Raw genomic sequence first — 13,497 nt, forward strand, 5'->3', positions numbered from 1 at the left:
AGTGGCTTAGATTGAAAGTTTTTAAAAGATGTTTTTATCCCTTCTGAAAATGTTGAAGTTTTCTTGCCTCTAGAATCCCAAGAATGCCATTGTTTCCAGTACCTTGTCAGAGTACCATTTCTTGGGGTGAGCCATTTTTCTGGTTGTTTATAAGCTGTGGTCACAGTGAGGGAAGTGAAGTGAGATTACCCACTATCGTTTGGATTCAGTGTCTGGAAACTAGTCAGTTTTTCTAGCTTAACCAAATGGCTGTGGTGGTTAGACGCTGCTGTGCAGACTGTGGGAGGGGAAGGTCATAGGTGAGCTGTTATCTAGAATATTAAAGCAAGGTTGGTGAGGGTTGCTGCAACAATTTGACGACTGTCCAGACTGGAGCAATGGACAACTAGAAGGAGGGGACAATACCCATGCAAAAAATTCAAAGATTTGAATGTGCAGACTTTCAAAAATATGAAATAAAGGCCACCCCAACAGAAGGTTCAGGTGCAGGATGGTCAGTCATGCTGATTTTTGGATCCCTTCACTGATTCAAAGACATTAGGCAACTAAAAAGCTGCCATTGGAGTATTAGTCATTTAAAGAAAAAAATCCTACCTCTAAGAGTTGCGAGCCAATCCGAGGATTGACAGGTCTTCAAATCTCAGCAGTAGCACCAGGAGCAACAGCTACCTACTAGAATTAAAGACAGCTCCCCTCATAATTTGTATTTTTTTTTGTCAGCAATTTTGATAGAAATAAAATCCATTTATTTTCAATGGATTTTCTTAAAGTAGCAGAAAGATAAATGTGCATCTTTAAGCAATGCTCTGAAATGTTTATATTAATACTGAGAGATCATAAGACCACAAAATGTAGGAACAGAAGAAGGCCATTCAACCCATAGAGTCTGCTCCATCATTCATTGAGATCGGTGTGACCTGATAATCCTTAAATCTATTTTCCTGCCTTTTCCCAGTAATCTCGATCTCCTTACTAGTTAGAAATTTGTCTGTCTCAGCCTTGATTATATTTAATTACTCAGTCTCCACAGCCCTCTGCAGTAAATAATATATTTATTTACTCTATGCCTGTTTGCCAGTGGCTCAAGTAGTAATCCAGAGATTATCACCTTGGAAGTTCTGCTTTTTAATTTGACTGTTAATTGTTCAAATTCCTTCTGCAGAACCTCCTTCCACCATTGACAATATATATGTCAAAATACTTAATTAGAGAAAAAAAAACTGCAGATGCTGGAATCCAAAGTTAACAAGCAGGAGGCTGGACGAACACAGCAAGCCAGGCAGCATCAGGAGGTGGCGAGGTTGACGTTTTGGGTATAACTTTTCCTCAGGACTGGGGATGGGTATAGGGGGAGCTGCAGATAAAGGATGTGGTGAAGGGATGGTGGTGAAGTGGGGATAGGAGAAGACAGGGAGACTGTACAACCTGGTTGGTCAATGGGAGGAATGAATCTAGTTGGTAGCAGAGAGAAGTGGAAGGGAGGGGGAGGAGCTAGGAAGAGAGGGGGAGGAGCTAGGAAGAGAGTCAGGGAATGGGAAGGGAGGTCATTTGATAATGGAGAATTCAATATTGAGTCCTCCGGGCTGTAGGCTGCCCAGGTGGAAGATGAGGTGTTGTTCCTCTAATTTGTGGTTCAGTTCGTTTTGGCAATGGAGGAGGTCAAGGATGGTCATGTCGGAAAGGGAGTGGAAGGGGAATTAAAATGGGCAGTGACTGTGAGGTCTAATTGGCCCTTGTGAGTCCAGCTGAGATGCTCGGTGAATCATTCCCTAAGTTTATGTTTGCTCTCCCTGATGTAGAGAAGACCACATCGGGAGCTCCTGATGCAGTAACCTAAGTTGAAAGAAAATTAGGTGAAACTCTGTCCCACTTGGAAGAACTGTTGGGGGCCTGGATGGAGGTGAGGGGGTGGTGGATCGGCAGGTTTTGCATCTTTTCCAGTTGCAGTCAGTGGGGAGAGTGGCCCAACCAAGGATTATCGATGGCAATAGTCCTTGCGGTAGGCTGAGAGGGATGGGGAGGGGCAGATGTTCTTGGTGATGGAGTCTAGTTGGAGTTGGCGGGAGTGTTTAAGGATGATGCATTGGATGCAGAGACTGGTGGGATGGTAGGTGAGGACAAGGGGGACTCTGTCTTTATTGCGTTCGGCAGGGGTGTCCCACACCCCACTTCACCCTCAAATTCACTTGGTCCATCTCAGACACCTCCGTTCCCTTTCTTGACCTCTCCACTTCCATCTCCGGTGACAATCTCCAGATGGATGTTTACTACAAACCCACAGACTCCCATAGCTACCTGGACTACACCTCCTGCCACTCGGTATCCTGCAAGAACTCCATCCCATTCTCCCAGTTCCTCCGTCTCCACCATATCTGCTCGGATGAGGAGACATTCCATTCCCAAGCTTTTCCTCCCTCTGTCATCCAGGCAGCCCTCCACCACACCACCTCCATTCCCTGTTCCACTGCTCTAAACCCCCCTATTCCAAACACGATAAAGACAGAGGCCCCTTTGTCCTCACCTACCACCCCATCAGTCTCGCATCCAACGTATCATCCTTAAACACTTTTAACAACTCCAGTGGCCCCCACCTTCAAGAATATCTTCCCCTACCCACCCCTCTCTGCCTTCTGCAAGGACCGTTCCCTTCAACAGTCCTTGGTTTGCGCCACTCTCCCCACCAACCACCCTAAAGCCCCAGGTACCTTCCCCTGCAACTGGAAAAGATGCAAAACCTGCCAGTACACCGATCCCCTCACCTCCACCAAGGGTCCCAAATAGTCCTTCCAGGTTAGATAGAGATTCAACTGCCTCTCTTCCAATCTAGTTTACTGTATTAGGTGCTCCCGATGCAGTCTTCTCTACATCATGGGCGGCACGGTGGCACAGTGGTTAGCACTGCTGCCTCACAGCGCCAGAGACCCGGGTTCAATTCCCGCCTCAGGCGACTGACTGTGTGGAATTTGCACTTTCTCCCCGTGTCTGCGTGGGTTTCCTCTGGGTGCTCCAGTTTTCTCCCTTAGTCCAAAGATGTGCAGGTCAGGTGAATTGGTCATACTAAAATTGCCCGCAGTGTTAGGTAAGGGGTAAATGTAGAGGTATGGGTGGGTTGCACTTCGGCGGGTCGGTGTGGACTTGTTGGGCCGAAGGGCCTGTTTCCACACTGTAATGTAATCTAATCTAATCTAAAAAATCGGAGAGGCCAAACATAAACTTGGGTTCACCAAGCAACTCACCTGAGCCCGCATGTCTGTCCCCTCCCAGTCACTGCCAATTTAAATTCCTTTCCCACTCCCTTTCCAACATGACCATTCTTGACCTCATCCATGCCATAACAAACGAAACCGCAAAGTGGAAGAAAAACACATCATTTTTGACCCAGGCAGCCTACAACCTGGAGTACTCAGCATTGATTAGATTAGATTACTTTACAGTGTGGAAACAGGCCCTTCGGCCCAACAAGTCCACGCCGACCCACCGAAGCGCAACCCACCCAATACCCCTACATTTACCCCTTACCTAACACTACGGACAATTTAGCATGGCCAATTCACCTGGCCTGCACATCTTTGGACTGTGGGAGGAAACCGGAGCACCCGGAGGAAACCCACGCAGACACGGGGAGAATGTGCAAACTCCACACAGTCAGTCGCCTGAGGCAGGAATTGAACCCGGGTCTCTAGCGCTGTGAGGCAGCAGAGCTAACCACTGTGCCACCGTGCCGCCCAAGTTCTCCAATTTCAAATGTCTTCCCTTTCCATCTCTCTCCCCCTCCCTTCCACTCCTCCCAGCCACCAACTGGATTCATTCTTCCCATTGGGTGAAAGTGAGTACTACAGATGCTGGAGATTAGAGTCAAGAGCGTAGTGCTGGAAAAGCACAGAAAGTCAGGCAGCATCCGAGAAGCAGGAAAATCAACGTTTCGGGCAAAAGCCCTTCCTGATGAAGGAATTTTGCTTGAAACGTCGATCTTCCTGCTCCTCAGATGCTGCCTAACCTACTGTGCTTTTCCAGCATCACACTCATTCCTCCTATTGACCAACCAGATTGTACCATCCACCTGTCTTCACCAATCCCCACTTCACCACCCTGCCCCCTACACCTATCCCCAGTATTGAATAAGGGTTACGTCTGAAATGTCGACTTCTCCACCTCCTGATGCTGCCTGACTTGCTGTGTTCTTCAAAATTTGCTTAATTAGCAGATTCTTGCAGTTGAGGTGCATCCCTGAGACACTGTGGTATATGTTACGACAGTGATGGTTCCAACCTCCAGTAATGTTTCCTTGGGCATTATTATTGTGAGAGCAAGAACCAACAATGAAATTGTATTAAAAGTAGAATTTATTCTTTTGGATTGATTTATAATCCATCTTGGGGAACCTGCGGCCTCATTTGGTTGTGGATCAGATTCATGCCAACAACAGGAGTTCAATCCTTTTCCTGGCTGAGGTTATTTTGTGACTTGCCCCACCCATGGTGGAAGTTGTGGCACATGGCACAGTGGGTCGGAGCTGTCTTTGGGCAGAGGACTCAAAACGTTGTATTGTTATTTTAATTGTCATTCAATAATTGGAGTTTTGTTAAATACTATAATGTATTACAAGTGTTCTTGTAATCCTGGAACATCATTTTATTAGGCTGAAATTTCCCATTTTCTTTTTTGAGTGAGATTCCTGATGCATGGTCTACCATGGAACCTAAACAATTGCACCAGGATGAAAATTAAGCTAGTTTTACAACAGACAGGCATTCTATCCTGCCAGGTTAGCACCCAGTCAGTGACAGTAAAATTACATCCTATTTAGTTGTGCCTGTGAGGCCATTGTCTCAGATAAGATCTTTTTAAAATTGCTTTCCAGATCTTTTGTTGTGGAGATTTGATTTGATTTGATTTGATTTATTTATTTATTTATTACAAAATATAGTGAAATGTTTTGAATAGTATCACCATTCTCGGGCACCATGATAAAACACAGAAAAATAAAGAAAAATTGTTCAGCTTTATAGCCCGTCTTGTTAAGTGTGCTGCCGTAGGCATGGTAGCCAGGCTTGAGTCCCCTGCACTGCACAGCAACACCTGGAACAAAAATCACCACCCTTCGGTGCCATCTCTCCTTCACCAACAAGATAGTCATAGCTATAGAGATATACATCATGAAAACAGACCCTTTGGGTCAACTTGTCCATGCCAACCAGATATCTTAAATTAATCTAGTCCCATTTGAATGAATGAATTAGCTTTATTGTTGCATATACTCAACTGGTACAGTGAAAAGTTTATATGTCGCTTACTTACAGCAACATCTTAGATACAAAGGTACCCAGATCCAGCTTCTTTAATCACGAGATCTTTGAAAATGGAGAAATAAAATGTCAAGCATTGTAGAATTACAAGTCCAGAACAGCAGTCTTCCAACCCATTCCACATTGACACCTAGCTTCCAATCCACACCGGGCTCTGGCTCCAGACCGCGCCGGGCTTCACCTTGAGGATCATGAGGTTGGGAGATCACTCCAGACCACCACTCCGGGCCCCAGCCTTTGGCCCATTATCCTCTCAACCCTTCCTATTCATGTACCCATCCAGATGCCTTTTAAATGTTACAATTTTATCCACCTCCACCGCCTTGCCGGCAGCTCATTCCACACTCGAACCACCTGTGTGAAAAAGTTGTTCCATAGGTCCCTTTTAAATATTTCCCCCTCACCTTAAACTCATGTCCTCTAGTTTTGGACACCCCTATCCTGGGGGAAAAAAAAGACTTTAGCTATTCACCCTATCCATGCCCCTCATGATTTTATAAACTTTGATAATGTCACCCCTCAGCCTCTGATTTTCCAGGTAAAATAGCCCCAGTCTATTCAGTCTCTCTCTATAACTCAAACCCTCCAACCTGGTAACATCCTTGTAAGTCTTTTCTGAAGTTTCAAGATTCACAATATCTTTCCTATAGCAGGGATACAAGAATTGAACGCAGTATTCCAAAAGTACATCCCTCCTGTGGTCTCACACTACCAAGGGAGCAGTCACTTTGAAATCACAAAACACTGACTCACCACAGGACAGCAGCTTGTATTTGTTGAGATGTATAGTATCTAGTTCATTTTCCAAACTCTTTTTTCTTGAGTAACTACTAACATAGGGATATGAGAGAAAGGGAGTCTACAAGTCTGTACTATATACCATAATTCCTTGGGCCTCTGTAAAAATTAGCAGTTATGTTGTTTCATATTAGTTATCACCAACAGCCTTAGCAGCTTGAATTTACACAAGTCCATTAATGTTCCATGCCATTTCACAGGTGTTATCAAAACTTGATACCGTAAGGGAATTAGTAGAAAACATGGGTTTAAAGAACAGCTTAAAGTGGAAAAAGAGTTGGAGGTTTGGGAGGGAATTCGGGACCACAGGGACCAGGCGACCTAAGGGACAGCCAATGATGGATTGAAATACTCAAGTCTAACATCAGTGGTAGGGAATGCAAAAAGGTTCTGTAGCAATTAATCTCACTTAGAGAGGCAAGAGTGATGGTTGAAAATTGTTTCTGTGACTTGTGGTGTATCACAGGGTTCAGTGCTGGATCCTTGATGCTTTTTGTGTACCTTCCATTGACTCTGTCTACACTTCCTGCTGCCTCGGGAAAACTGCCTGCATAACCAAAGAGCACTCCCACTTTGGTTGTACTCTCTTCCACCCTCTTCCCAGGCAGAAGATGCAAAAGTTTGAAACGTACCAACAAATTTAAGAACAGCTTCTTCCCCACTGTTATCAGGTTTATGATGTGGAGTAGCTGGTGTTTGACTGGGGTGGACAAAATTAAAAATCGCACAATATCGGGTTATAGTCCAACAGGTTTATTTGGAAGTACAAGCTTTCAGAGCGCTGCTCCTTTATCAGGTAACTAGTGGGGCAGGATCATAAGACACAGAATTTATAGCAAAAGATCACAGTGTCATCCAATTATATTATATTGAACAATATATTGTATGACACAGTGATCTTCTGCTCTGAATTCTGTGCCTTATGATCCTGCCCCATTAGTTACCTGATGAAGGAGTGGCGCTCTGAAAGCTAGTACTTCAAATAAACCCTGTTGAACTATAACATGGTATTGTGTGATTTTTAATCAGGTTTATGAATGAACCTCTCATATATTAGAGCCGATCTTTCTCTGTATCTTCTCTGTAGCTCTAACACTATATTCTGCATCCTGTCCTATTACCCTAATGTACTTATGTAAGCTATGATTTGTCTGGTTAGCACGCAACACAATACTTTTCAGTATATCTCAGAACATGTGACAATAATAAATCAAATCATCTCAAAATCCTTAATAATCTAGACATGAATACAGAAGGTTTAATCAGTAAGTTTACAAATGATACAAAAATTGGTTGTGTGGTAAATAGTGAGAGGGAAAGCTTTAAGCTACAGTGCAGATGGACTGGTCAGATGGGCTGAACAATAGCGAATCAATTTTAATCCTGAAAAGTGAGGTGATGCATTTTGGGAGGACTAACAAGACGAGGGAGTACATGATAAATGATGGGGCTCTAGGAAGTCCAGTGAATCAAGTCCTTGAAGGCAACAGGATGGGTGGATAAAGTGGTGAAGGAGGCATATCGGATATTTGCTTTTATTAGTCAAGGTACTAAATACAAGAGCAAGGAGGTTATGAAGAAGCTGCATATGACGTTAGTTAAGCTCCAGCTGAAGTATTGTGTGCAGTTTGGTCACCACACTATAGGAAGGATATAATTACACAAAGGTTAGTGTAGAAGAGATTCCCTGGATGTTGCCTGTGTTGGAGTGATGAGGAGAGACTAGATAGGCTGAGATTGTTCTCCTTAGAGCAATAAAGTTTGAGCAGGACCTGATTGAAGTGTACAGAATGATAGGAATAAACCTTTCCTTTCAGTAGATGGCTGAACAATTGGGGGCATAAATTTGAGGTAAAGGGCAGGAGGTTTAGAGGGGATTTAAGGAAGAATTTTGTCATCTGGGGGTAATGGGTATCTAGAACTCATACCTGAAAGGGTGCTAGAAGTACGGACCATCACAACATTTCAAAAATATTTTGATGAACTTTAGAAGAGCCAAACCATATAAGGCCAAGTGCTGGAATGGAATTAGGATAGGTAGTGGCATGATGACTATCATGGACACGATGGGTCGAAGAGCCATTTTCCATTCTATGAAGCTCTAATTCTGTGACTGTAAGTCAAAAGCAAGAATGAGGGTTTCAGCAGCAGATGAACTGAGATGGCAGAGTCAAGGTGGCTTCAACTTGCCAGTATATAATTGGGAGAAATTGATGCTCTGCCAATGCTAGATGTTGAACAAACAGCATAACTGACCTGAAGCAATCCAAGGGCAGAGAGAGTTTTTTTATTAGTTCCTTGGATACAAATGTTGCCAGGTTTAGAATTACTTCTTTGCTCATATTGTGTAATAAAAAAACAATTTTTATACTCTAACCATTTAGGAACTTAAATAAAGAGTAAAACTGTGCGTAATATTTTGTCAAAGTTGTCTTGATATAATGACTTTTCACATTTTTAGTAATTAAACCTATACTTTTAAACTGGAGAATGTTAATGCATTTTTGGACTTGACTAATTGGTAGTTTATGGAGATGCAATCATGCTAATCCTTCTTGTGACTGATAGGTGGAAAGCAAAATGAACATTTATTGTGTCGAGAAAATTCAAGCAATTGGGATAAAATCTATGTAAGAAATGAACAGTAAAAAGGTTTAGATAACTAACCTTATGAGTTGAAAGCTTTGAAAAGTTTGGGTAGGTGGACAGCATCAGAAGTTTTTCTACAATTTGTAGCACCTTTTTTGACGTTCATTCAAGGAGTTTGAGAGCAATAATATTATGACTGCAAATAGAGAAGGCCTCTGTTTAACTGCATAAATGCAGCAAAGGATTTTCAACCTTAACCCTGCTATAATGGCCTGAGACAAGTGGTGAGATCACAATTTGGATGAGCGTGATTATTTGCTAACGACAATACATAAATGGAGCGGGTTCTTAACACCGTGCGCACTCTGGCATTATCGCATTACTGGGATCCTTTGTTGCTTCCCAGACAGGAATATAAAAGCAATCTATCCCATAGTGAAACTGGCTCCAGAAGCATTTTCCTGATAAGGGGAACCCCTGCCCTTCATGAGTGGCTGGTCCAGTGAGCTTAGCTGTATGGCTAATCCTCAGAAAATGGTTTGATTATTGCTGACCAGAAATAGCAAAATTGTATTTCTTCTTGCTATCAAACTCTATTAATTCCTTAGGTAGGTTACAGCACAATTTCTTATATGACATGTAGATGATACAATTTTTGTATTTTAATAATGTTGTGCTGACAACCTTTTTTTATAGGAGTACAGGAGAAAAACTGAAAATTATAATTTTAAATGTACTGCTAATTCTGTCACTATATTGTAATATCAGAACACTTGCCAATTCAGTACAGCTACCATATGCTTCCCTAACAATGGAGATTTAAAGTTTTTTATACATTATCCTCTTTTCTTTTATCTGGAATCTTCTTCTTGAGTTCTCTGCCCAAGCGCAGGGCCAACCCACAGTGCTGCAATCACCAGGGGTAGGGCAAAGTAGGGTTAGGGAAAGGGGATCAAACCCCGTGCTGTTAGCATTAATCTGATTCACAACAGCTGCCAGTCAACTCAGCCAACTAGGTCCCCAAAGAGTCCAAGTTGCTGTGGCAACATATACCTTGCCGTGCCTTTTGTAGCTGAGAGCTATGGATAGTAATGTGAGAGGTTTCACTTTCTTTCTATCACTTGGCAGAGCAGGAATACCTCCCCTTAACTCCATACCATTGGTCATGGTGGGAAGGATCTACGGGTTGCTGCTCAGCCAGTTTGACAATGTTATGAACACACCTTCCTCAGCCATCAAGTCCTGGAGTGGGACTTGAACCCAGATCTTCTGGCTCAGAGGCAGGAACACTACCAACCTAATCACAAGACCCAGCTCATGGGTTAGATAGCTAGTAAAATAAGATTAATTATATTGAAGCAAAGTGAAATCAGGAACCATTTTATTATGCAGACTATTTCAGTACAATCCAGTGGTTTTAACATGACAGTTCTGTTTCTTTATAGATTTCTTACATCAATTTACCAGGCCCTACAGGACGAAGGGTAGAACGTTGCTTAGCCATTAATTACATACAGGATATGGTGATCTGCTGGTGGAAAACAGTTCATGGGGATGCCTGGCCTTGGTCTCCAATATCTAGTGAAAGCGACAGAGCTAATATGGTGTTGTTGAGTTGCACAAATGGCCGAATTGAGGTAAAATATTTCATTACCCAGAATTACACTGAATTGAACATAATTTATATTATGTGATCTTTGTTTCCCCATTTTACCGAGTCAATTATACTATTTGTTAAGGCCTTTTATGCAGGGTACATTGGGAAATTTCCTAACTTTTTCTTTATTTTCATCCCTACTCTAGTTGCCTGACTGAAACCCCTGTAGCTGAGTGTTAGGTGCACATTCCATTTTATAAGCTAATACTCATTTGCCCAATTTTATGTTGGGGCCATCAGACTAATTAGGACTTATCTCTCCATTTGCAACATGCATCATTAGGAATGGAGTTCAACAGATATGAATCTGCTTCCTTTCCTAACTCAGGACTTTGTATTTATTTAATTCTGTTTTATATTACATGTAGAAGAAATTGCAAGTAAAGTTCTGTTTGCAACTCTGATGCATGTACAATATTATTAAAATATGAAATGGATTTGCTGTTCACCTCTAATTAAGGTGATGTTTGTGATTTTTGTCTGCAACTTTGAGAAAACTAGCTACTTTAGTTATCACACCATGAAGTAAATCAAGTCTCAGTTTTTCTTCAGAAACTTCAATCATAGCAATCTGACTTATACATTTTCTTTGTTCATTTTCAATTTGCAAGTTAAGCCAATTTTCTCCTCAGAGTGTTCCATTTGAAGCTTGTTATTTGCTTCAGTTTATGATTTCATGGACTTTCTTGCAGTGGCCATGCAAAGGATGTATAAAATTGAAACACTTACAGGCTATTTCTTAAACATTGCAATTTGACATGCTTCATTTTATTGGATTTTTTTTAAGAGACAGCATTAATGGTAATTACTCCATTGAAAGAATATAATCAATCATATTGTCCTTTCTTTGAAACAACGTGAATCAGAACCAGTGACATCCCAGTATTCTGCTCTTAATGTAGATATATTTTAAATGGTTTTGCACAGATATTTGTTGAAGCTGCATTCTTTCAATCAACACTTGCCTTGCTATAGGCATTTGTTTTACCGCAATTGTTTTCACTCTTACTTCCTTTCTCATTCCCTTCTTTAACAATAAGGGAGATGAAACAATTTGAGGCTTAGACTGACACATGAATCAGTAACTGCTTTCTCAACACTTTTATGCAGTTACTTTTAAATTCTAAATCACTCCGTAATAAACAGTTCTATGATAAAAATTTGCTTTAAAATGTTGAAGTTGTTCTGTTGTTTATCACACTACTGAAGATTAAGCCCTGCTTAGAGATTTTAATAGTTTTTTGCAGAAAGTTAATTTGTAAAGGTAAAAAAAATTTAAGACAACCAATATATGTTTTTAATAATGGTGTAGATTTTCAAGCGTATAGCTGGACACAGCAGGACCTGCCAACAGCTGATTTATAAAAAGCATTGTCCCCACAGGGGCCTCTCGCGTTAACCTAATTTTAATACTTACAATAAGATTTTCACTTTTAAGGGCTGCTGACAGAAGATGAAGGGAGCATCTAAGCAATTCCAGCCACTTAACAATAAATGGCCATGTGAAGCAAATGTTGTGTTTGTCTTCAAAAGGACTATGCACAGTTTTAAAGCAGAATTGAATCTTTTTGAAGGCCTTTTGTGATTTCCAGGAGACAGTGACCAGCACAATACATGTAGCATGCATCAGAATCTTGGGCATTAGAACCACAAAACTCAAATCTTATATTGTCTTCCATTGCACACAAGTTCCTCTCTTCTTTCTTCTCTTCCTCCTTTTAGATCCTCACCATCCACCTTTTAGTCTGTTTTTATAATTCCTGGGATGTGGGTGTCGCTGGCCAGCCCATTTGTTGATCATCTCTAGTTGCTCTTGAGAAGGTGGAGGTGCAATTACTTTTTACTTTTACTTTCTTCATCTTCCCCACACTCTTTTCTACTATTTCCCTTCTAACCCCCTTGCTGACATGGGCCCAGTTATCCTAGCATTTCCTCACCTGTGATGTCTCAGCAGTGCCACTACTTCAAATAAAAGTTTAAATCGCTTTACCATGCATCCTGCTCAATTTGGGATCAATCCTAACCATAAATTCAGACTTTACTGAAGATGCCCTTCAGCCCATCAGGTCTGCTGCAACAAAAACTATTCCAAATGTACTGTAGTCCCACTTTCCCACACTTTCCCCAGAGCCTTGAATGTTAAGACATTTCAAGTTCTCATCCAAGTATTTTCTTTAAAGTTCATGAGGTGTCCTTAGCTAACCATTAGCTAAACCACCTTGCCTGTACATCCCTGGAGACTATAGGGCAATATTTAGCATGGCCAATCCATCTAAACTGCACATCTTTGAACAGTGGGAGTGCCTAGAGGAAATCCAAGCAGATGGGGAGAACGTGCAGACTCTACATTGGAAGTTGCACAAGGCTGGAATCAAACCCGTGTCCCTCGTGCTGTGAGGCAGCAGTGCTAATCATTGCGCCATGAGCTATCTCATCACTTGTCATCATTGAGTACTCCCCCGTCTTGTTCTTTCTTCTAAAGTGCATTACCTCACATTTGTCAAGGTTAAATTCCATCTGCCACTCATATTCTCCTATAGCCTAAGACTTTCTTCCTATTATCATGTACCTGGTGAATCTTGGTGTCATCCATAAACTTACTTTCACCCCCCCCACTCCACCCCCATTATATATATCCCTATGTTATGCCACTGGAAACTGGCCTCCAGTCACAGAAACAGCCTTCTACCACCATCCTTTATCTCCTGTTGCTAAGCTAATTTTGGATGCAACTTGCGAAGTTTCCCTGGATCCCATGTGTTTTTACCTTCTTTATCAGACCCTCATATGGGACCTTGTCAAATGCTTTTCTGAAATAAATATAAACTACATCAACTAGACTAATGGGAAGAGGTCTCATGAATAAAGAAAATGCTGTGTTGCAATAGAGCCCCAATGTCTTTTTAACACACTCACTACCTCCAATGCTTACCCTGCTAGTAATATCTAGTCGGACTGGTCTTTTCAGAGCCATTGAAGTGTACTTGAAGGACTGATAAAGACCCATCAATGAAAAAAATTCCCAATCTTGAGGAGACATCATATTTAAATTGAGGGCCAGCAAATGATGATACCCTCCTGGATCAGGACTTGCTACTTGCTTTACCATCAAGATGTACTTTGGCTATTGCTTCTCAATATTTCCAC

The 13,497-nt window shown here is 41.7% G+C and overlaps 1 protein-coding gene across 4 annotated transcripts in view; it reads left to right on the forward strand.

The window, feature by feature from the left end:
• Positions 1–13,497, forward strand: part of wdpcp (WD repeat containing planar cell polarity effector) — a 136,960-nt gene that overhangs the window by 56,694 nt on the left and 66,769 nt on the right. For all 4 annotated transcript variants that reach the window (XM_087991704.1, XM_043696719.2, XM_043696716.2 and 1 more), the window contains one exon: positions 10,139–10,330. In XM_087991704.1, coding sequence (XP_087847830.1) covers positions 10,139–10,330 — 192 coding nt within the window. The remainder of the gene's footprint in view (positions 1–10,138; positions 10,331–13,497) is intronic.

Source organism: Chiloscyllium plagiosum, unplaced genomic scaffold, assembly GCF_037043375.1.
Source record: "Chiloscyllium plagiosum isolate Xiang-an unplaced genomic scaffold, Cpla_swu_hap1 HiC_scaffold_10, whole genome shotgun sequence".
In the NCBI taxonomy this organism is placed as follows: Eukaryota; Metazoa; Chordata; class Chondrichthyes; order Orectolobiformes; family Hemiscylliidae; genus Chiloscyllium; species Chiloscyllium plagiosum.